The sequence below is a fragment of the Monomorium pharaonis genome, chromosome 5 (assembly GCF_013373865.1).
Source record: "Monomorium pharaonis isolate MP-MQ-018 chromosome 5, ASM1337386v2, whole genome shotgun sequence".
Taxonomy (NCBI): Eukaryota; Metazoa; Arthropoda; class Insecta; order Hymenoptera; family Formicidae; genus Monomorium; species Monomorium pharaonis.
Window position 1 is genome coordinate 371989 of NC_050471.1, and position 26376 is coordinate 398364.

General features: G+C 27.5%; 1 protein-coding gene across 13 annotated transcripts in view; it reads right to left on the bottom strand.

Moving 5' to 3' along the window:
• Positions 1-26376, bottom strand: part of LOC105839163 (traf2 and NCK-interacting protein kinase) — a 113807-nt gene that overhangs the window by 57602 nt on the left and 29829 nt on the right. For 6 of the 13 annotated variants that reach the window (XM_012685268.3, XM_012685275.3, XM_012685272.3 and 3 more), the window contains exons 10-13: positions 14745-14765; positions 6231-6416; positions 5876-5976; positions 2875-2966 (exon numbers count right to left, since the gene is read on the bottom strand). In XM_012685268.3, coding sequence (XP_012540722.1) covers positions 2875-2966; positions 5876-5976; positions 6231-6416; positions 14745-14765 — 400 coding nt within the window. The remainder of the gene's footprint in view (positions 1-2874; positions 2967-5875; positions 5977-6230; positions 6417-14744; positions 14766-26376) is intronic. The other 7 variants (XM_028188814.2, XM_012685280.3, XM_012685273.3 and 4 more) reach the window with 6 other exon arrangements.

Consider the following 26376-nt stretch of genomic DNA (forward strand, 5'->3'; position numbering starts at 1 on the left):
TCTCTCATCAAACTACAATATAGAGTTCATCCACTTTCCCAGAAAAGATTTGCGTGACCCCAACCAAAATTTCTCCAAAAATTGTTATTGTTAAATTGTTATAAATAGTACATACAGAATTATTTTATTGTTTACTAATATTTTAGCAGAAACACTGCTGCGTCAGTAACCGTACCAGTTTTTAAGATTACGATAAAAAAATGATAATTATATTAAATGGTTTTATTTTATATCTTTGCTATTATAAATATATTTCATATATAAGAAATGTATTTCAAATAAATATTCAAGTTTTATACATTTTTAAAAAATTTTGAAAAATATACCCAGTGGGACACCTATGACCTATTAAAATCTTTCATGTTTTTATGCATCATAACCAATATAACTTTTAATTAGAAATATAAAATAGGTAATTTAAGTTGTCAAAAAAATTCTACAATTTCTATAAAAACTTGGATTAAATTTTAATGTTCTAAGACACTCTAAAAATTACACAACGTTGTTTAAATTACAAACAATGCTATGAGGCATGTATACAAATAATTAAAAGAACAATTAAATAAATATAAACTTACAATTATGCTATTAATAATGTATTAATTGCACATAGTATATGTCGTACAGTGTTATAATACTGTTATTTATAACACATTGCAAATTTAATTATAATGGCTTTAATTCTGCAGAATATATGCCGCACCTAATAAAAACTGGTTTGTTTGCATCGTTCCAACGCATTTTTATTCGCTCCAACATTCTTTTACCAATCAGTATGTTCCAAAGAGCATATCAGAGCAAACCTGTTGAGGCATAACGCAAACAAACTTGTAATTTATCAAGTTCTATTTACTACATTTACGGAAAAAAAACCTGTAAAAACTTTATACTATCTACAATTTTAAAAAATTAAAAATATTTTTTGTATATGAATATATTTAAAAATGATAGGAAAAAGGGGGGTAAGGTGACGAAGTGGATAAGATGACAAATCACTAATTTTTCTAAGCTAATAACAGATTTCAACCCATTGTTAAACTCATTAAAAACTTTAGATGTTTAGATAATAGTAGATTATCTGTTGTAGTTTGATTTTAATCGGTTCACAAAAGTGGATAATAGAATAAGAAATGTGTTTTAGGTACACACCCATGTGTAACTTTTTGGCATTTGTTTATAAAAAATGACGTAATTATAGTAAATACTTCAATTTTTTAATAAAATCATAATATAGTAGAGATAAAAACGTATGTATTAATGCATTCATATTTTTCATTTCTCGCAATATAAACATTTTTATTGAATAAACAAGTGAATACTATAAATGTGGGTAAGACAACGGACGAAACCAGATGACGCATTCGTACTTATAGATCATGTTCTGCAACGAATGTAATTGCGTTAAAGTTATGCAAATTAAGTTTGTAATTTGTGATACTGGTTATACTGATAATCTGTACTGTAAATAAATTTTATTATATGCAATTTATTAATTTCGTAATTTTTAAAAAAATAAAGTAGTTGTACTATTAATATAATATATTGTTAAATAAATAAGAAAATTTGTGTTTATGCAGATAAACAATAGATAGGTTACAATGCCACTAAATTACTCTTCGCTACTAAGTCATCTTATCCACATAGGGGGATAAAATGACGAAATTGACACGAAATTGTTCTTAAAAAATCAAAATTTTTTAAAATTCTAATTTATTTAATAGCTTTTAATTTTTATGCTAAATACAAAAAGCTTCAGTGAATCTAAAAAAATAAATCATTTTTACATCACAAAAATTAGGAAAAATCGACAAACCTTAGCCCTTGGGGTCATGGTGGGTCACTGTGAGTAACTCACCAAGGTCTCTCTAGTTTTTAATCATTTTAACGATTTTTTTGATCTTTTAAAGTCATTTTTTTGCTTTCTGATAGTTCTGGATACCTTACGGTATGTTTATAAAATATATATGATCACAAATTTGTATTTATTTACTTGTTATAAATAAATACCAAAAATTTGCTGCTTTTTGGAAGAAATTTATTTGCGTTGGAGGATGCAAAAGCGAGAAAGAATTCAGAGAGGAAAACAAAAGGTTCAAGGTGGAAGGAAAGGAGTTTGCAGGAAGAAGAGATTGCAAAGCCAGTCTAGCGTTCTAATGTAGCAAAGAGAGTACCGACATATAAAATGCTAAAATATCTTTTCATATTCTTTTCGTAAGTCTATATGTATAATGTATATATGTTAAAAAAGCCAACTGTTCCAACGTTAGTAAGTATCTAGTTGTCTATATTTGGAAATAGTAATTAAATTTTGTAAACGTGTATTTTTTTGTTAATATTGTAATTATTTTTTTATTGTATCTGGAATGTGAGGCTGCTCAATATTTTTTCGTATTTTTGAAAGAATACGAAGAGCGTCACATAAAAATAGTCTAAATGTTGATAGACATTAAATTTTATAATTTCAGTATTTCGTTACTCATTGTTATAAATCCAATAAATAATTTATTTCATGTACCTGTGTTTTTATTTTATATACATACATACGTACGTATTTTTTACGTAATTATTTTTTCAATTTTTTGTTACTTGTATGTTTATTTTACGGATTATTCGTTCAAATTAAAAATACCTTAATTATTGTAACATTATAAAGTATTGTAAAATGTATATTATATTGTATATTATATACATTTATATTGTTATATTGCTGCAACATTGTATTGTGTCTCTCATTGTATATTTCTAAAAGCAATTTATTATTACAACAATATTACGACAACATTTCACAACATTTTTGCAATAAAATCTGCAGTGTTTCTGCAATGTTTCCATGTTATGTGTAATAAACGCTTTTAAAAAGTAGTATTTTCGTACCTTTTGGCTTGTCCTCATGATGAGAATTTTGAGCATTGTGCGAGGACGATGACGACGAGTCCGATGACGGTCTGAAAGGAGAAAATTCGGGACTGCAGCGATGAAAATAGAGATTGCGGCGAAACGACGTAATGGTAGATGAGGTACACGTAATGCGTTGGTGGTGTTGCGAGACGAGGCGAGGCGACCAAGACGACCATATGACGCGAAATGTCGAAGTGTGGGATAGGCATAATGGAAGATGAAACGAAATGACATTAGTAATATTAATACTACAGCCACTTCTTGCTGTATTTAGTGTAAAAATATTTTTAAAAACAATTTTGCAGTGTTATATTGAATATTACCGTACAGAAATTTTTTCTTTAATTTAATTTTAAAATAATTGTAATCGTGAGACTAACGGATATCAAAAAATTTTATTATAGTGATACATGATCGGCAGCCGCGTAAATTAAGCTGTGGGTCACGCTGACTCCAAGCGTGTACCAAGCGTCGACTTGCTCCCAATAAAATAACGCTTTTTTTTTTTAATTGTATTACTCTTAAGAAAAACAAGGTTGCACAAGCAGAGTTACATATTAGTAACAAAATAGTGCGAATAAAGCGATGGCATACAATTTACGCACGCGACGTCTTCAAAATGCTTTACTACAGACAGAGAGAAAAAAGAATAATTTCGAATAAAAAAAGATGTTTACTTTGTTCTTATAAGCAAGATAGGAAAACATCTACACAATTTAGTTTGCTTGCGTCGCATATACATTGTATTTTATTACCATTAAAGTTCGAAAATGTAATTCTTTTTAAATTACATAGAAAAATAAATACTTTTTGTAATAAAATTTTTTCATCCTAAAATTTCACGATTGTTTTACCCTAAAAAACAAGCTCTATCAGTTTATGAAATAAATATCTTTTTTAAAAACTGCACTACAAAATAATTTTTTTTTTAAAGGTATATCTTGAGAATATCAGGTTAAATTTTTAGCCAAAAATATTAAAAATTCAAAAGGTTACAATTTTTTAAGCCAAATAACTTTTAAACTAATAAGTTAAACCAAACTTTTAAACTATATAAATTTATTCTAAAGTATTTAAAGTTTATCTCAGAATTCTTTGCGCAGTCACGTTGACCCAGAGTTGTCTCTGTGTTCGAAAAAATAGTTATGTATCCCAATGATTAAAAAAACAATATAAGTAAGAAAAATTTACTTTTAGACTTTAGAGAATTAAACTAATTTTTACAACTGTAGAGCTAGAGATGTAAAATGTATGATAAAAAATATGTAAAAAGACATGTTATCTCATATATTAAATTAATGGTACATATCACACATCTCTTTTAAAATTTATTTTTCAAAAACTGATTTAAAAATTAATTTGTATAAATTACCTAATTTTATTATATGTTATTTCTGGATAAAATAAACTTTTTCGCATATATAATTTTTTAATTGAGAAATTCTGTAGTTGTACACTCTTCTAAAACACTTCTAAAATAATAAATTGTATTCTAAAAGTATTTTATTGAAAAATGCGCAATTCATAAAAAATTTGTAATCTAAATTTTATTATAATAAAATTATAGAATATTTTTATAGAATAAAATGTAAGGACAACTTGGTTATTAACTTATGTTTCTTATAAATAACAATATCTTTGTTAAGAGAAAGATTAGATATCTGGTATAGAAATAAATTCTTAATTATAATGTTAAGGTCAGATTGTACGCGATTCGTAAATTCATGATTCATAGATATTCATTCGACATTCGGGAAGATTCATCATTCGCTATTATAAATTTCTCACACTATTCACGATTCGCAGTATATCACTTGTCATTTCTTAGTTCGTATTACTTCGACCAGTATTTTCAGCGGTATAAACGTTTACTTAATCAATATTGTTTGTGCCAAAAATGTCTTCTAGAAGCGCAGGGTACGACTTATTTGTCTACTCGATTTTCATTATAGCAGCCAAAGTAAGAACAACAAATCATCGCGAATAGTATGTTACGACACGAATAGATTGATTCGTGTTGATTCATGTCCTTTAAAATTCGTCAAAAAACCGCTCGAATCAATATGAACAAATCATGCATGACGAATTGACAAATTTTTTCTCCACATTATTCACGAACGTAATATAAATCGCAAATTACGAATCACGAATTGTGAATTGCGAATACTCACATAGTGTGCTAGCGTAATATGGTGTTTAAAGAAAACTGTGTACTTCCTCTAATTTTAAATTTTTTAATATCTCAATTTCAATAAAAATTAACTTATATTGTTTCTCAAGAAATCGATTCATACGTTTTTATGGCAACAAGTGACTAATAGAATCTTGATTAACAAGTATTATTTCAATGGTAAATATTTCTTCCAAGGAAATCTCATAAACTCTTATTTCTGATTTTAATAAAACTTTTTTAAGGAAAGTTGGTATAAATGTAGAAAAAGTAAATACATAAATTTAGAAATTTTCCGTTTGGATTCAAAAACGGTTTAAAGGGGTGAAACCACCCTTCAAAGGTAAAGACATTTTTGCCTTTTCTTGATGTCTTATAAACTAAACAAAATATCAAAAAATGTTTTATACAAAAGTTTTACAGCATAAATATATACCTCTATTTAACTATATTATTTATTAAAAAAAAAAAATTTTTTTTTTTTTTCAAAAAATAAATAGCATAATTAAATAGAAGTATTTATGTTGTAAAAATATACTTGTACAAAATATTTTTTGACATCTCGTTTAATTTACGAGATGTATCAAGAAAAGGTAAAAATAATGTCTTTACCTTTGAAGGGTGATTTCACCTCTTTAAAACGTTTTTGGGTCCAAACGGAAAATTTCTAAATTCGTATTTACTCCCTCTACATTTATGCCAAGTTTCAGAGTTTTAGAATCAGAATTTAAGAATTCGCGAGATTTCCTTGTTAGTAAAAATTTTTGAATATTGGAATGTTACTTTACAGTAAAGTTGTTTACTTACAGCGGTTTGGGCGGGTCGCTGGCTAGCAAAGTGCCGTCATTTCTCAAATTATTCCCACCAGTATCCTCATCGTCATCGCTGTCACTCTCAATCGACAGCGCCTAGAATGATAAGACGATATCATTTTTAGAAGATCTCACTCTTGACGTTTACGTGACATTAATTTTTATATTAGTGTACGTTTCTTATTTTTACCTCAAATTAGACGCAAGACAAGGTTTATGTGTCTCATATAATAAAAAGACAAAGAAAACTAAAGTATAACATAACAACAAGGAAACGAAGGATGCAGGCATAAGTAAATTTTGCTGCTGAAATGTCAATCGTGGGTCGCACACGGGCTCCAATCGCTTACTTGATCAAGAATACTGGAGGATTGCGGCATCTGTTTGTTGTTGTGATCGTTACCACTTGCGGGCTGCGTCGAATTCGACATAGACGAAGCTGCGGGACCTTTATGTTGCCTGTTCGGCCTCGGCGGGGCCTCGGGGCCCTGCGACACACCAAGCTCGATGAGTTGAGCGGCCAGTACCTCCATGTCCTACCACCCACACGCATACACGCACAACCCCGTTAGTCACTGTTCCGAGACCTCTAAAAATCTTTTACTAAAGCCACCACCGAATAGGCAACAAGGCAGCGAAACAAAAAAAAAAAGGCAAAGAAAAAGAAACGTCAACAAAAAAGGCATAATGTGCACTTGAGCATAATGTTACAAAGTTTACATCAAATTTAATTCAGATTTCAAAAAATTCCAAAAAATTGTTTAGTGGCCAAATTTTCATAGTATAAATTCTTTTTCTTAATATATGATAATAAATTTTCCTAACATTTGTAATATATACCATTTAATAATTATTATCAAAAATATTCTTTATATATATAAAAAACCGTTATTTTTAAAAAAGTAAATTAAGTAATTGTTTTCTTTAACAGTAGAATTAATATTTTTCTATTTGTATGATTTTCTTATTGATATTTTATATTCTAATGGCCCACAAGCCTGGCCTACAAACTATAGCTCAAACTTTCCTGCTTCTCCTACTCGCAGAGCGCGTACAGTAGCACGCTAATGACCATGTAAAAAAAATAGATAAAATACTCAAGAAGCAAAAAAAAATACGGGACAAAACAATCACAAAAAAAGGGAGCATATTTTCTTTCTCGTATGCTCCGTGGATGCTTGCAAGGTGTATTTTAATTCTTTCTTTTAGTTTTTTCTTCAATTTTAAAAAATATAATATAAGAACTTAATCAAATTTTAAATAAATTTGATTAATGCATTAAAGACCAAATGTATATTTTTTTCACGATAATCAACATTATTTTTATTCATGATAAATCTAAGCATTTTGGCAAGGTTTATTTCTTATACCACCTCTTTCCCCCCTCTCACATTTTTAATTCAAAATAAATATAAGTAATTTTAAAAAACGCGATTTTGTACATTTTTTTCTTAAATTTGCTATTTTAACCCTAAAAAAGTATTGCAGGATTTTTAGAAACCACAAATATCGTGTCAAAAAATGTTTAAGCTTTATGATTAATTATTTTTAAAAAATTGCAAATAGTAATTTTTAAACGGCGTCAAAATTATAAAGATTTTATAATATTGTTAAAATGTTAAAATGTTCGGACTCACTAGTCTTTTTTTATATTTTTTTTTATATCTGAAACTGTATAGAGTCAAATATTTCCTAGATTGCAATTCAGTCAGCCAAAATTTCTTTCTCCTTCATATCCAAAATCTAGAATGTTCTTTAGCCGTCAAATAGTTGAAACATTTTGCCATTACCCAACTCTTACCATGGGAAATAAACGTATTTTAAATGTCATTTTTTGTTTTTAAATTTTAATCTTTAAAACTTCAAAATGAAAAAATGAAACTCACATCTACATATTGTTAATTAAATTAAAACTTTTTAATTTTTGGACCGCTATTTTGGATTCGGCACTTCGAATTTTATGAATCTAATAGTAAATTCAATTGCAATAATCTTTAAAATATTCATATACTCATTTTTATACGAATATTTTCTCGATTTTCGATCCAAATTTAATTCACCTCGAATTTTGAAGATTTTATTGCAGATTTGTTATTAGCTAGAAAACCTCTGACCGTATATAATTTCAAAGAAAATATTATTAAAAAACTAATAAATCAAAATATTTAAAGTCATAAAACCCTCATAATTTCAACGCTATATTAAAATCGTCATTCTGAGTTTGTAAAAAATAATTAGTACCATCTATGGTAAAAGCTTGAGCATTTTTAATATATTTGTCGTTTCCAAGAATACTCCAATGCTTTTTGCGGGTATAGTAAATTTAACCCTTCGTTGACGCACCTCTTCTTTCGATCAACTTTGACACTAAGTAGCTCACCTAGAACAATTTTTTTACAACTGCTATTCTCAGATAGAGAATTCAATTGTTATTTAAAAAAATTATAGATCAATTTCAAGGTTTTTAGAATGTATTGCAATAGTTTTTTTCTATAAAGTTTTATTATAGCTTTTACAAACAAATTCTTTCTTATCATATATCAAAAAAAAAATATAAAAAATCTTTAAAAAATTGTAATTTTCACAAATTTCAATACTAGAAGTTAAAAATTTACAGAGTTATTTAGATAAAACATTTTTTTTAAATAATTCTTTGTGAGGTCAGAAAAGATATTTATTTTGCATATGGAAGGTAAAACTGTTTCGATAAATGAAAAGAAAAAGGTACAGAGTCAAAGTCAGAAAAGAAAAAGATACAAAGAGTCAAAGTTACGTATGGGTGGCTCACACCCAAAGAGTCAAAAAATTAAGAAAAAAAATTTACAAAATTTACGTTCTTTTTTTCTAAGTTATCTTTTTTGGATTAAAGTTTTCAAATTTTGAAAAAAGAAGATGGCATCTGAAAAAACAAACTTCGAAATATAAAAAATAAATTCTGCCAAAATTTTCCCTTTGTCATAAATAAAACTTATGTCAAATATCATTCAAAAGTACATTTGGTCTTTAAAAGATTAATAGTGCATTCAAATTGTTCCGGGACTAATTTTTTTTGGATTGGACTAGTGATGCTATCTATATTTTACTGATAAAACTGGTTAGTACAAAGCTTCGTAAGTTTCCATATTTTTAGCGTCGCCAGCTTGTCTGCAGTTTACATTCAATAAAAATTTCAAATTTTTTTAAATTTATTGTCTTGTCAGAATTTTCATTATGGAACAAAAAATCACGATAAAGTTTTGCTTCAAATATGAGAAAAGCACATCAAAAACATTAATAATCAGGGTTGGGAAGTAACGCATTACTTGTAACGCTGTTACCGTCACAGTTACTTTTTTTAGTAACGGACTGGTAACAACGTTGCTTTTTTTCTGTAGCTGTAACAGTAATGTAGTTACATTTAAATTTTCTACTTATGACATATCATAATTTTTACATTTTCAATTTTTATTCAATCAATATTCCTAATTAAAATCATTTTATAAAAAGTTTTAAGATATCATGAATCAATAGGCGCGTTCAGCAGACGGAGTAAATCAATGAGCGCTCAGTAATTCTTTATTATGATTGTTTTCTACTTCTAAATCCAATAAAGAACTAAAGGCAAGAACCGATCATATTAGAGAATCACTGAGCGCTCACTGATCCGCTCCGTCTGCTGAACGCGCCTAATTACAGAGTCGTAGCTCTTACTTTAAACAAACTTTATAAATATCGGCCTTTAAGTTTATTGCAAGACTGCCCGAAACTAAAAAACTATTTATTAAACTCAATACAACTTTACGAAGCAGCGCAGGTGCTGAGAGAATGTTTAGTATTGGTAATACTGTTTTATCACCTTGTAGAGATAATCTGAACGATAATATAATGGAATATCAACTTTTATTAAAAATTAATAAAAATTATTAATAAAATTTAACAAATTTATTTTATATTTTGTAGAATAATTAATAATCCTATATCCTAATCCGAATAATCCTATTAATTTTATACATTTTAAGAAAACAATTGTAAGTTTAATAAAATTATATTAAAAATGTAAAAATATTAATTTGGATATACTTATAAACTTAATTAAATAAAATTTTTTATTTATATGTTAAGCATTTTAAAACTTTGTTTAGAAAATTTCTTTATTTTGCAACTTTAAAAAATATGTTGCTTACGTTATTTTAAATAAAAAAATATTTTACAAATTTTTTATTTAATCTCGTTTTAGCATTAAAAAAGTAACGGAAAAAATAACGAACCGTTACTTCTTAAGTAACGGTAACGGTAACAAGTTACTTTAGAGAATCAGTAACGAGTAACGGTAACGAGTTACTTTTTTGATTCAGTAACGAGTAACGGTATAACAAATTACTTTTAAAAGTAACTTTTCCATCCCTGTTAATAATGATGCAAAATTCATCATAGAGGAGAGTATCTGAGTTGTAGCAAAAAGTTCGAATAATATTCACGTTTTATTAATGATCGTGGATCGTTTAAAAATAATACGAGAGAAGAACGTTCGACAACGAGCAAAACGGATGACAATGTGGAACGCGTACGCACTCTTTTAACCGAGAACCACCGGCTATTGAAATAATAACAAAGAAGTTGCACATTAGTGTGGGGAGTGTCCACACTATCGTGCATGACGTGCTAAATAAAAAAAAGTTTCTCCACAACAACGCTTCAACACATTCATCAATAAGATTTTTGGCGAAAAAATCGATCGCAATTATTCATCATTCGCTCCCTTCACTAAATCTGATTCCAGCAGATTTTCCCTTTTCTCAAAATTGAAAACTATCCTTAAAAGGAATCATTTCGAGAGTGTGGAGTCCATTATGACAAATATTACAGCGATTCTAAATGCAATTCCGAGGAATATTCTAGGGCCTTTCAGAATTTATATATGATAAGCGCTGTTAAATGTGTATAGAAAGAGAAGGAATGTATGTTAAACATTAAAAAATAAAATTTTGTTTATTTGTAAAATTTAATTTTCTATAGCATCAGTCCCGGAACTTTTTAAACTGTGTAAAGGACGTGGTATTATAGCCTCTCCTTCACATTTTATAAATATAACTTTGTTAATAATCAATATTTTAGATTAAAAACTTATCATTTCCATTCGTCAATATGTTATTCAATCAATTCTAAAAATTATAAAATATCTAATTCTTAGAATGTTATTTATAAAAATATGCGTCACTGAATAATGGATCAAAAAGAAATAGTAATAACATGATAATAACCCGTCCATTAAAATAAGTTTTAAAAATTGGTTTTGTTTTAAAAAACCACTGTTTCGTATTAAATATATAAAATTATATATTTAGTTAAAATTAAAAAATATTGCACAATGCAAATATATGTACAAACACACGATCTTTCTTCTGTATCTAAATATTAGATATCAAAAATCTCTAATACATTTAATGTAAATTTTAAACCAACACTATAAAAACATAAAATGTCAAAAGCAAAAATTTATCTATTTAAACAAATTTCGAATTTAAAACTATAAATAATAATTTTGTAATTTTTATAAATATTAACTCTTTTAACTTACATTTTGTTCAACAAATTTTTTATAATTGTAAAAGATTATTTTGGTATTCAATTTCTGATAAACAATTCTACATATCAATTGTCATAAATGTGAAACAAATTAATAAATTTTATATTACACACACACACACACACACGCGCGCGGTGTAAAATTGATCATAAATATCATGTTTATATTTTAACGATATACAATAATAGAATCGGTGATATCTCGAAACACCAACAAACGTGTTGTGTTCAAATATATACAATTTAACAAAAAAAAACTTAAACAATCAGAGTTAAAGCTTAATATGGAACAAAACAAATGCTCAAGCAGATACATTAAAAAAGCATGTATTTGTTACTATAGAACGGACAAATTTAACAATAAATCAACAATAAATCAATTGCATTCTAAAATATAATCTTTGTCAATTGATGGTCTGTAAATATTTGATATAGTTGCCATTTATATTTAATTCTGTGTTTAAGATTAAATAAAACTACTTTACACAATAGATATTATGTTACTTTTATCATACGTTATGTATAAAATTATGCTTTTTCTGCCATGACAATTTCTTTGATTAATTTAATTTTCTTAATCTTTATTTTACAAAAAACTTCAAAGTTAACAAAACTAACAATCATTATTATTATTTTCTTCACAAAATCAATACTTAAGGGTCTCTAACTTCAAAAGATACACCTAAAAATTTTTTTTGCTGATATAGACAGATTTCTTGATATCACAATCAAAGTGTATCGCTAATTTTGGTATCTGCTTTTGCAGAATTTTGGCTGTTACGTATAAAAACTAAAAATTCTGCTTCTATCAGCTAGATTGATTAGTTACAATACATATACATATCACAGTACTTGCTAATTATTTATCTATCTCAGCTAGATTTTACAAACATATAATTTTTGTTAAAGTTGCAAAATCATTTTTTAAATGTAGGGACTAATTTTTTATTTACATATTTTGTCTTATACACAAAAGCTTTTGGTATTGCTATCTTCAAAATAGTGAATTTGAACAATTTGAACAATAAAAACATGATAATATGTTATTAAGTTCTGATAATTAAATTAAAATAAAATGTAGAACTTTTTTTACTGTATTAACTACAACATTATAAAGTAAAAAATCCACTCAAAACATTCCAAAGTAAATAATTTCGGTGTTCCAATGTAATAATATAAACTGTTGTATTTATGGTTTTACCACAATTCCGATAGAATGGAAAAATATTTTGAGAAATCTCAAAAATATCTTCTCTTCTTTGACTTTCTTTTAAAGATTATATCTAAAAAATTAAAGATAATAAAATTAACAAAATAACGTCTAAAACAAAAAATTAAAAAAATTTTGTTTTTCTAGACGCCATTTTATTACTTTATTTTTATCTTTAATTTTCAGTTATAACCTCTAAAAAGTTAAACGAGAAAAAATATTTTTGATTTCTTAAAATCTTTTTTTATTCGACCGAAATCGTAGTAAAATCGCAAATACAACATATTTTATATTTTGGAACATCAAAATTATTCATTCTAAAATGATTTTGAGGGGATTTTTTACTTTATAATGTTGTAGTTAATACTGTAAAAAATAAAAAAGTTCCATATTTATCCGCGGCTTTGTTATTAACAATTAAACGCAAGCTAATATTCGACATTTTCAAACCTCACCAGTTCCCTTAAATGTATCAAAATTACCATATTTTCATTAAGGGAGGAAACTCATATAAAATGAAAATTTTTAGCCTTTTTTTTACTTAAATTTATAAAAAATCATCCCAAGATGTTCGGAAGAAAAAGAAAGAAGAAGAAGAAGAAGAAGAAAGAAAGTCTTCTCTATGTATCGCCCTTGTATCACATATTAGCACAAAACTGCTGTAAGTTTAAATAAAACACATTTTTTGGCGATTTTTTCCTAAAACTTTAAACGCATTTTTTTCGAAACGCTAAATTTTTCGCGCCGAAACGGATTGCTCGAAAACTACTTGACCGATTTCGATAAAACTTTGAAGGAATATTCTTAAACTTATTGACCACTGCACAAACGTCTTCAATTTTTAATTTTCAATGTTAAAAAAACTTATGAACAATTATTTATTTTAAAAAATCAAACTTTTTTTAAAACATTGTCATTTTTGCATTTTGCAAATTTTTATAATATTGGAGGTTTGTGCTATGCGTTTTTACATAAATTAAAAAAACAATTTTGGATTTTCTGTTTCAGACCATTTTTGCGCCTTCCATTTGTCCGGCGCATTTTCGAAGTACCATCTTTAAGCCGCCATTACTAATTTATTTATAGATATTTACTAACAAAAAAAATATATGTTATAGTTAATAATCTCAACAAAAAGCATATAAAATTTCAAATTATTCAATCCATTTGTTTTCCCCCAAAAATTTCTTAAAAAATAAGCTATTTATGTGAGTTTCCCCCCTTAATATGGCATCACATGTTCAAAGAAAAATTATATAATTTATAAACATTTTATATTATACTTTTTTACAAAAAATAATAGTTACACTTTATTTTTTCTTCTAAAAAATATTCTTTAAATTCCGTTCTTTCTTATAGATAGTTTTTCAGAATTCTTATATTTGTTTGTAATTAAATTACTTAAAATTCTGTTTTTTATTAAAACCTTTCATAAAAATAATGTAGAAATTAATAATATAACCTCGAATTTTGTAAAACAAATATGTGATAAAAGAGTCAAGAACAAGCTTAAAAAAAATTTAAAATAAAATTTTAATTTAAATTTTATTAAAATTAAAATTTATGTTTTTAACAATATTTAATATATGTAATTCATTAATAACAATCAAATTAAATTAAGCGTTATTAAAAACGTTTTAACCCAAAGACATCAATTTAACATTAAACAACTTTATCTTATTACACATTTACTATTTTAAAAAATTATATTTTAAGATTAAAGAAAATTATACAATCAAAAAATTTAAAAAAAATATAGAAGTTTGTATATATTAATCAGAAACTTACTCTCCAAAATTGATCAAGTTTTTATACTATGTAAAAAGATCGAGAAATCTTCTTTTGGAAATTTTTCTAAGCCTTATTTTAATAAAAAGCTGTTGAAATAAATAATAACTATTATATTCTTCAAGAGATCATCAACAGAATACACAAAAACATATCTTTGTATAAATCACAATAAAAATCAACATAATTTTTACACTAATCTTTATTATTAAATCATCCGTATTAAGCAAGCATTTGCAATAAAGCAATTTGTGTATATGTAATTTAAAAAAAAGCAAATAAAGTGTACGTGTCATCTTACCTCTGGCTTCTTCGGCGGCAGCTACGGTAGGTATGAACATAGAAAAGAAACAAAAACATTCCAAGTTCAAGTGCTAGGAGCCTTGCTGTATATGCGAGTATGTGTATGTAGAACGTTGCAGCGTATAAATCAATGACGCAATAGCGACAAGGACGCGTGCAATATATGATAAAAATATCTAATATGTTGCAAATACGTACAAGATATATACAGAATGTTAAAAGTCCAGATGTCCTTTTAGAAATAAATTGTTTAACATATTCTAAAACAAAAATTCTAATGCAAATGTGTTATAGCTACAATAGTTTTTAAATTATTAAGAATACAAATTCGCAAAGCTGACATTTCGCACACTCAGACATGGTTTTATAATAAATGATAAAAGTGGTATCACGAATTTTTTAACCATTCTTTGCTCTTGTATAAGACAAATGATCAGTCCATATTTAGTTTTCTTTTATTATATGAACGCAATATAAAAGTTGACTCTAAAATTTTTTGAAAAATCCAAAAATATAGCGTTTGCCTCATACAGAATAAAAAATTAAAATTTTTATACAAAGGTGTGCACAATATTTTTATTTAAAAATTATTTTTACTTTTATACTAAACATATTTCTACATTACATATGTATTATATGAAAACATAATAGCAAAATATTAATTCAATTATAAGATATTATGACATGTATCAATTGTTAAAATAACCCTTAGCTGGCACTCTGGAGTCAATACAACCCCAGCCTAGTTTAAACTTTGAACCATCTTATTGCGCAAAAATGGCAATAGTGGCGTCATTTAGTGTTAGTTTAAAAAACAAACTTTCTTTTAGGCCACTGAGCATAATTTTAAAAGCGTTGATGTGCTCGTAACAATCCACCGAACCGGAGTGGTGTCCTCAGAGACCCTAGTGTGCCAGCTGTAATTGTAGACAATTTTTTTTCATATTTTTTTTCCTCCAAGTTTTTGTCATTGCCGTGTTAAATAAAATACATCATGTACGATACTTAATTTTTTGTTAAGATCATATAGAATTTTTATGGTTTTATTAAATAAAAAAGTTATTAAATAATATTTATTAAATGAAAAATTACATATTATTTTTTTTACTTGAAATTCAGCATTTCAACTTTCAAAATAAATATCTTTGTTGAAACGACTATTATCAAACTTTTTTTCTGAAAGCGTGATGTCTCAAGAGTATAACGCTACAGTTTTTAGCTTTTTATATAAAAAAAAACAAAGAATTGTTAATTTTTCTGTAAAAACAATTTTTTTCGGTTTTTTTACGAATTCGATTTATTTCTTACTTAACTTTAAATTTATTATAGTATCTTTTTTTTTAAGCAACACTTAAAGAATATCCAGTAATTTTTTTCTAGTAATAATATCCAATAATTTATAGGAATACGCATTTTAATCTTTGTGGTCATAAAGACCTCAGAGTGCTAGTTATGTGATTCGGCTGAATTAGTGTAAATAAATTCACAATAAAAGATAAATTCATAACCATGATGGAAAGAAATAAGGTGAGGCATTCTTCGTGACGAGTTTCGCTGTTCTGCGCAGTCTAGAGATGGTGAGGATTCGCACAATTTCCGCCATCCTTTTTCATTAACACATGCACAGTAGTGTATGTTGAAACATGCATTGGTAAAAATTGTTTAAAAAAAAATTGTTAAAAATTTTATTAGTAAAAATTGTTATTAGTAAAAATAATTTACATCAAGTATTATATTATTTGAAATATTCCTGTTATTGGGATTAAATAATAAATGTGGATATATTAAAGGGTAATTCAATATTAAATTTTTTTTGTTTTTTTAAGTGGATCCTGGAGTGCCAGGAGACCCTTTGAAATTTGATCGATGTCGATAATGTAGAGTCAATCGTGCACATTATTAATAAAATTTCATATGTATTTCTTTTATAGATAAATTCTTTTCCAGAATTAAGGTACACGTATCAATATCAATCTGTGAATTGGATTTTATATTGAGAACGAAAAAATTTTTTTTCATATTGCTCTACTTATCGACTTTTTACGCATATATGTATAATCTACATTTTCGTTTTTTCATTTTCCAGTTTGCGGAATGCGAATCTTTTTTTCTAGGCTTCTAATCTTATTTCTAATTGCACAATATTGTTCCTGAAAGTTTTTTCTACGAGGCGACGAGACTATTTTTTATATATATAAATTATAGATTTTTCGTATAAAGCAAATATTGTTATTAGGTTATTAATAAATAACAATTTTTTTAATTTATCAAAACAAATCGTACGTGGGCCTCTTAATTTTTGTGCATACTTTAATCGTGTAAAAGGATTTTGCATTTTGTTATTCCAATTTAAAAATCCAAGTTCGCAAAAAAATTTTGGTATCTCTGTCACTCCAAAATTCCCTTAAGAGAATCCTAAATATACTACTGTGATCAAAAAATAAGATAAATTTTTTATTTAAACTTCGCGGGTACTATAAAATCATAAAATTATTTTTTTGTGGATTGGTAGTACTGTTTTTGACATCTATGCAGAGTTTCATGTCAATATATTTAATTGCTGCAGAGCTACACATGCTTTTGTAAACATACAAAAGTGAGTTTTTCGATTTTTACTATGTTTGATTTTGTTGAGCAATGAATTTGCATTAAATTTTGCGGAATGAATATTCTGCCGCGAAAACGTTGAGGATATTGCAGAAGGCTTTTGGTGATAAGCCTATGTCGCAAAAAAAAAAAAAACGTTTACAAGTGGTACAAAGACTTGAAAGAAAACAGAGAACGAGTTCAAGACGAACAGCGTCCCGGACAAAATTAAGTGTTTTTGGAACCAATCGAGATTTAACGCGTTTGAGACACAAAACATCTTTTAAAATGATTTGAGTTGATCCAAATGAAATGCCCACAGCATCAACAAGGTCTCTAATTGTCAATTTACGATTTTCGAGCACCAAATCTTTGATTTCCTTGACGTCGCTTTCATTGGTAGATGTTGATGGTCGTCCGGGACGTTGTTTGTCTTGAACTCGTTCTCGGCCTTCTTTCAAGTCTTTGTACCACTTGTAAACATTTTTTTGAGACATAGTCTTATCACCAAAGACCTTCTACAACATCCTCAACGTTTCCGCGGCAGAATATTCATTCCGCAAACAAAATTTAATGCAAATTCTTTGCTCAACAAAATCAGACATAGTAAAAATAAAAAAACTCACTTTTGTATGTTTACAAAAACACGTGTAGCTCTGTAGCAATTCAATATATTGACATGAAACTCTGCATAGACGTTAAAGACAGTACTACCAACCTACAAAAAAAATAATTTCATGATTTTATAGTACTCGCAAAGTTTAAATGAAAAATTCATCTTATTTTTTTATCACAGTAGTATCCTCTTTTACCGATCAAAAAATAAGGTTAAATTTAAATATATTAAATCTATTTATTTGCTACACGAAGTGTTTTTTTAATTATAGCGCTTCCCCGTTTGTAACCTAATATTAATACTTTAATTGTGAAAAGGGATTTAGCAATCTATATAGTCAATCAAAATTATAAGTTCAACTACCTATATTTTGATTAACTACAGATTAATAAATCCTTTTACACAATTAAAATATTAAAATTAATAAACGAAAGAGCGCTATAATTGAAAAAAACAATCGGTATAGTAAATAGATTTATAGTCAAATCTAACATCATTTTTGATCGGTAAAACAAGATGCGTTTAAGATCCTCTATTTTTATACAATGCATAATGCATTTTATATTGTTTCAGAGAAATTATCCAAGTGTGCTGTTAGTTTAACAACAAATATTAGAATTTCATTTCTGATATTTTAAGATCGCAGAAAAAATGCAACACTGTCCGATTATAGGGTGTCGGAGCGATAGACGGAGTAAAACAAAGCAACAAATAAAAAAATTGTTTTTTTTAGTTTTCCAAGGACGGATATTTGCAAAGAATGGCTGAAACACTGTAAAAACCAAAACATCGATACAAAAACAGGTTAGTTGGATCACAGTCCAAGAAAAATTATATTCAAAAGTTATCGTTTGCTTTTTTTGTTAACATAATTTTAAAATAAAATATATTATTTTACAAAAAAAATATGTTTCCTTCATTTTCTGCCAAGTGCCTACAAGAAATAATCTTGGGCACAACAGCAATTGCCTGATACTTTTCGCAGTCTACCGCGTTTGAAAAAAGATGTTCCAACTAAACATTAGGCACTAGAAAGTTCTGATGAAAATTGGAAACTTCAGATTCAAGCTAAAAGGGACACTAATATTGAATTAGCTTTAGCTCATTCAGAAACTAGAAATTCTCCAGAAAAGTCTCAAAAAAAAAAAAATCTTAACGAGAGTCAAAAGTTAATACTTTTGTTGCACCAAGTAGAAGAATTAAAAAAAAACAAATAAACAATTGAGGGAGGCTAACAAAGAATTAATGCAAAAGGTGATTACGACGGATAAAAAACTCAAAGAATAAAACAAATTAATTGAGAAAAAAATTAATTGCTTAGAAAAAAAACACAAGAAACTTTGCGTGCAAGAAAGAAAAATATCCAAAGCTATGAATAAAAGCATAAGATACCAGAGAATATTGCAAAGTGTTTTCACAGCAGAACAATTGAAAATACTCTCCAACAAAAATTTAAAAAAAAATAACATGGTGTTCTAAAGATATTACATCGGTCATATCTTTACGAAGCATTAGCCCTAAAGCTTATAGGTTTGTTAAGAACAGTCTAAAAATCCCTCTACCAGCTATGTCAACCTTGAGAAATTGAGCCCAAAAGTTTAATGTTATGTCAGGTATTTTAAATGTCTTAACCATTAGGAAAAACAAAGCTGAAAGCTTAACAGAATTAGAAAGTTTAACAGTATTAACTTTTTATGGGGATTTACATTTCCAATGACGTGGCAATTAACAGGAAGAATAAAAAAGTTATTTGGCCTCATAAAACATGTCAATTTATCATGGTTAGAGAACTTTTCGGTCGATGGAAAGCCAGTGTTTTATAATTATGATAAAACAATGGACAAAGAACTCTGGAACAAGTAATCAAACAGCTTTTTGAATTCACGCTAGTGGCGCTGCAGATTCAGATTTGGGAACTATGAACGCAATGCTATAGAACAAATTGAATATTGGAACAGACAAAGATGAACATTGTTATTTTGAACATCCAAATAAGATCAATATCGTATTTACATTTTCTCTGACGCCCCCCCATATGATAAAACTGGCACAAAATCACTTTATGGATTTCTTTATAATAAAATCCACATTTAGATGTAAAAAGCCCTCAACGTCAAAATGTGAAACTAGCCGCAAAACTATTTTCCAACAGTATAGCTATTCAATCTTGTACTGCAAAATATCTTGCTGATTTTGAAAATTGCTATACAGTAGTTAGTATGTTGGAAATATTCAATAAGTGCCCTGGCAGAAAAGTTTCTACAAAATTCTAAAAAAACTACAAAAATTTACAAAAGTATTCCAATTCTAGCATTTTTCTAAGAAAAACTACAAAAAAAAAAACTACAAAAATTTACAAAAGTGTTCCAATTTTAGCATTTTTCTTAGAAAAGATTTCTAAAAACAAAAGCTAGAATTGAAACACTTTTATAAATTTTTGTAGTTTTTTTTTTAGAATTTTGTAGAAATTTTTTCGAGTGATTTCTCAGATGTTATCTTATGAAGTTAGATTTATTATGGTTATTTTAATTTTAATAATTTTGAGGGAGAGATATTCTTTTATTGATTTTATAAAATGGCAAAGTTACAAGAAATAAATTCTAAGAAAAACGCTAGAAATGGAACATTTTTGTAAATTTTTGTATTTTTTTAGAACTTTGTAAAATTTTTTCCGCCAGAGTAGTTCGACATTTTCAACAGTAGAACAATATATGGAAAAAATTCAGAACTTCACGAATTTGGCGTTCAACTTTAATCTCAATGCCAAGTATTGCAAGAAATGGAAGAGTTCATTACAAACATGACTATTTTCGGGAAAAAATCTATGCTTCCTTTTCAAAAGAGTTTCGCGCTGTGCTGTCGCTCGTTGCCAAGTTTATTTACATATTTGAAAATTACCTATAGCCAAGAAAAAATCCAATTTCTTATAACTTGCCGACTAAATCGAGATGAGCTGGAGAATATATTCTCTTACCTTCGTGGTGTAGAAAAATATAATGATCACCTCAATTACTACAGATTTACAAAATAGACTTCGGTGGTATATTCTTGGAAAACATTCCACAGCTTTTTTCAGTTCGAGCAAACACCGTTCCAGATCTACTCGACTTAAGTTTGATGGAAGCACAAAATTTTCTGTCAAAGGAAAAATTCTTCATACTCTACCTCACAACAAAGTAAAGATGAACTTTTAATAAATATGAGTTCGTTAAAATCTCCAAAAGATGGTGGAGAAAAAGAGGACGTAAAATAATGGAAAATGAGATGAGTAAAATGACGTATGTGGATAATAGCAATCCAATGGAAACTGACGATTGTGAATTACTGAAACTTCCTGAAGGTTTTAAAAAATCCATTCAACAAAGCGATAAGGCAAAATAAACAAACAAATTCATGTCCTGCTATAATATTTCTATGGTAAAACTACCATACCATGTTATAGTAACAAAAAGATAGTTGAAGGAAATTTTCTTCATCATTTTATTTATATTGTTAATGGCATCTGTCGTTAAATTTAAAATTAATTGTACATAATTGAATAAAATTAAATATTTACATGTATTTTTTAAAGATAGTGGAGAAAAAAAGGACTATGAAATAATAAAAAAGAGATAAGTAAGATGACGTATGTAAATTATAACAATCCGATGAAAACTAATGATTGTGAATTACTGAAGGTTCCAAAGAATCCATTAAACAAAGATGATTTTAAAGGTTAATAAACATATTATCATTATTATTTTATTTATATTGTTAATGACATTTGTCGTTTAATTATTTACATGTATTTTTTTCATAATCAGTTTCACAGTTCTATGACCCAACAGAAGAAGAAATACATCTTCTCAGACAGGTCAAACATATCAATAAAATTGATGACCGGAAATGGATCTGCAATCAAGGCTTAAAATACATCGCGGAATATGTTGCCTATCAGTTCAGGGAAGAGTATTCTTTTTGGGGGAATTCAACAAAAAATTTAGAATTGCTAGATGTCTCAGAATATATAATGTTATAAAGAGATGGTTTGATGTAGGTATCCTTCTGAAGAATTCATCAAAGTGACAAAGTTATAGACGATGTATTCGAAGAATTTCACGGACCGAATCAACTGAAACTAAAAACAAAACTTATTTTTCAAAAAGTGGCAGATCTTGTAGAAGAATGACTCCGTTCCTCGTGATGCTCTTTTGTGTCTGGTGCGCAAGAGAACGTACATCAGGCTTAGGAAATGTAAGATAGAAATTCGAGAACAAAATAGGTTTAAGAAAACAGCAAAAAAGGTAGAAAAAAAAGTGCAATAAAACTATTTAATTAACTAGCAATGAATGTTTCGTTCATATTTGTTTGAAGTCCCCAGTGAAGTATAATAATCAAATAAACCGCTAATAATGGCCGACGCTAATAATGCGGCGTTCTCTATTGGCTGGATGATGCGCATTGCCTCATCTTATTTCCTTTCACCATTTTCATAACCATGTTTATTTGCCTCGTGTTTGTAGTAACATTTTGTAGTAACATTGGTAAACAAACTATTTCTGATGTAAAAATAATAGTCCTCTTAAAAGAATACAAAAAAGATAATAATATATACGCTTCTCAAAAAAGTGTTACTTATTTTTTTTAAATAAAATTCAAATAATATAATAGTATATTTAACTTAAAAAAAAAAACTTGAATAGTAATAGCTTCAATTCTCATTTTTCAAAATCATCACAAAACTGCGCCTATAAAAATAAAATTTATGCACATAAAATTAAAAAATTGCCTTAAAAATAAAATAATATAATATAAATATAACATAAATAAAATAAAAAGTTAAAATTTAGACATGTTACCTTATCTATGTACCAAATTAGATTAAAAAATATTTTTGACGGTTGAGTTAAAATAATAAGATACTTCCACTTGGATTAAAACAGAATTATTCTTAAGGAAGAATTTAAGATTACCTATAGGTTAAGTAACATAACACGCGAAAACTTTCTTTTAACTCCGATAAGCACATTTGTAAAAATATTGCACAATAACATAAATTAATTAAATTAATAAAAATTTCGCAATATTTGCGTTAAGGCGTCATAACGCAATTTTATCGAATAAAGATTTCAAAATAATATCGTCAAAAATTAGACAAATTTAAGTTTGAGAAGTATAAATATTTTACAATTATTTTAAAAATTAATTCATTATTTAAAATGTTACCATACTAAATGTTTAATATATTTCATGTTACAATATTTCTATATTATAATTTACGAAAGTAATTACCCAGTAAACATTGATATCTTGTAGAAATCGAAAAAACATCTTATTCAAGATATCTTCAAGACATATCTAAAAGATATCTAAAAAGATTTTGTCGAAGATATCTTCATAGAATTTCTAAAAAATATCTAAAAGACATCTTCAAAGATGTCTTAAAAATTTTCGAATTAGATATGTCAAAGATATCTAAATGAAAGATCTATACAAGATATCTTAACCTCTTCCTGGCCAGAAGCCTTATATTAAGCTTATAATTCAATTTACCGAAAACACTATATATTCATTTAGCTAAAATTACTTCTTTTAACATAATATATCCATTTATTTCAAAATAATTTGATATGTTACTTTAATGACACTTTATATACTGTCTCATACTTCATAAAGTGCAACATAATCATATTTTTATATACATATTTTTTAACATTTTTATTACAAATGACGCTAAACAATCATTTTAACAATAAATAGTAATATAAAGTTCAAATATAACAAAAAAATAATTACTTTTTTCGAACTAAAAGCCTAATAATATTAGGCGTTAGAGTGATGTTATCTTCTTCGTAGTTCATTTCACTGACAAGGACAAAAATATTTTAGTATTAAAATTAAAAAAGTCAGCCAAAAAAGGGTTGATCTTCTAGAGGTTAAAGATGTACGTCTTTTATACATATACCTTAAAGACCAATTCTAGAATTGCTTTAAATATCCTTAATTACAATCGTAATTTTTAAACAAAATTTTATCATATAATTCTATAAGAGATGTCGGGAAATTAGTGCAATTTTGTAATATTATTTTTTATAAAGACAATATTGCTTGGATATTTCTTTTTTTTTAATTAATTGTACAATAGTTATTTTTCGAGAAATGTTTATCGTTCTTAATATCTTTTTTGTTACATGTGCGTCGAAAGCGATCCTTTTGATGTCACTTTTCTGTAAATAAAGTCCCGAAGTCAGCACTTTCGCAATTTCAGCACTTTAACATCATTACACAGTTAATCCTGTAATAGATAGCGTAAATCGTTACAAAAAACTTTCCAACAAGACTTTTTCAGCACGTTTCACGTTTCAACATGTTTCAAACGTTGACTAATCAAGGAACCACACATTGACGGACGAATACCAAAAAATACGATATGCAACACGGGCATAATGCAGATGAAAGCACTCATGCACAAAAGATCGACTTTACGCTGCATTTCGAAATTCACAGCCAGTACTAAAAATCTATAGTTCATGTTACGCATATTATAGATTTTCAGTATTTGTAGTGAATTTTGGAACGCAGCTCTTGTTACATAATGTACTATTTTATCTATTTTTAAAAAAGTAATTCTTTTCTTGACAATAGTCAATCTTACCATAAAACTGTTTATATAGACAAAAAAACATAATTGTGAATTTATTTTGACAACTAATATATGCTAATATTTATTAAATTGATATTTGTATGTCCGATTGTATTTCTGTGTTCCAATATATTATACGTATAGAATGTATATAAAGTGATACCACTTTTACTATTCGTCTTAGTACCAATTGACTGCACAATGTCAGCACTACAATTGTGAATTTGAATTGCTAATAATTTTAAAACTATTATAACCCAATATGTTTATATTATAATTTTTTTAAGAACATTCCAAAGAATCGATTCTTAAAAAGGCATCCGTTTTGAGATACCATGTATAGAAAGAGAAAAACATACAAAATAAACTATGTGTTATGTAAAAGAATATATACTTGGATTGATAAATACAAAATTTATAGGCAAAACTGCAAAGAAAAGGAAATAATAGCTTACACCTCATTACAAATTTGTTCATCTATAGTTTGTTTTTCTATTTATGATTGTCTCCAGTCATTTTAGCATTTCACCTCTGAAAAAGTCCCATTGAGCTAAATTTTTGCGCACACCTTTATGGAAACATTATTAATAACGTGCGAAAAGTCCCCATCGATATCGTGTTCGCTTCAAAAGTTATTCGTGGTCAAAGATTACGAAAATCGATTTTTCGCAAATATCTCGCTTCTTATTGGGGTCGGACGACAATTATAGTTATTATAAAAATTATAGATTGAACAATTCTCTACAAAAAAGGTCCTATACATTTTTTACGTATGAGCAACCGTTTTCACGTTATACGGCAACAAAGTGTCAATCGCAGAGCGTAGAACAATAATAGCAATGCATTCGTTTCCCCATCATCTTCAAGATAAAATGCAAGGCGCGTTTTTTTTTTATGGTTTCCCCAGTAGACCTAATCCATATTTTGCAAAAGATATATGTATAAAATCATTACGATTCTTCTTCATCATTGTCTTTAATTTAAGGTATTTCTTCGACATCTCTGTCTTCTATTTCGTCTTGAGTACTTTCCTTTGATATGTTAATAATGGCGTCCATTTCATCGTATTCTGCTTCTTCTATATTAATATTTCAAGAAGTGTCAGCAGAATCATTATCGGGAGTGACTTGAGGCATGATTGACTGCGACAGTAACCACAAATTATAGAACATGGCAATCCTGATAATTTGACAGGTGTATTGAGCCTTGACGATTTAGCGAAACTCAAGTAATTATCAATACAATGAAATAGACGCCATTATTAACATATCAAAGGAAAGTACTCAAGACGAAATAGAAGACGCAGATGTAGAAGAAATACCTGAAATTGAAGCCAATGATGAAGAAGAATCGTAATAATTATATATATATATATATATATATATATATATATCTTTTGCAAAATATGGATTAGACCTACTGGAGAAACCATAAAAAAACGCGCCTTGCATTTTACCTCGAAGGTGGTGGGCAAACAAATGCATTACTATTATTGTTCTACGCTCTGCGGTTGACACTTTGTTGCCGTATAATTGTGAAAACGGTTGCTAGTACGTAAAAAATGTATAGGACCTTTTTTGTAGAGAATTGTTCAATCTACAATTTTTATAATAATCACAATTGTCGCCCGACCAATAGGAAGAGAGATATTTGCAAAAAAACAATTTTCTTGACTTTTGACCACAAATAACTTTTGAAACGAACACGATATCAATGAGGACTTTTCGGATGTTATTAATAATGCTTCCATAAAGGTGTGTGCAAAAATTTAGCTCAATGAGACTTTTTCAGAGGTAACGCCCTTTT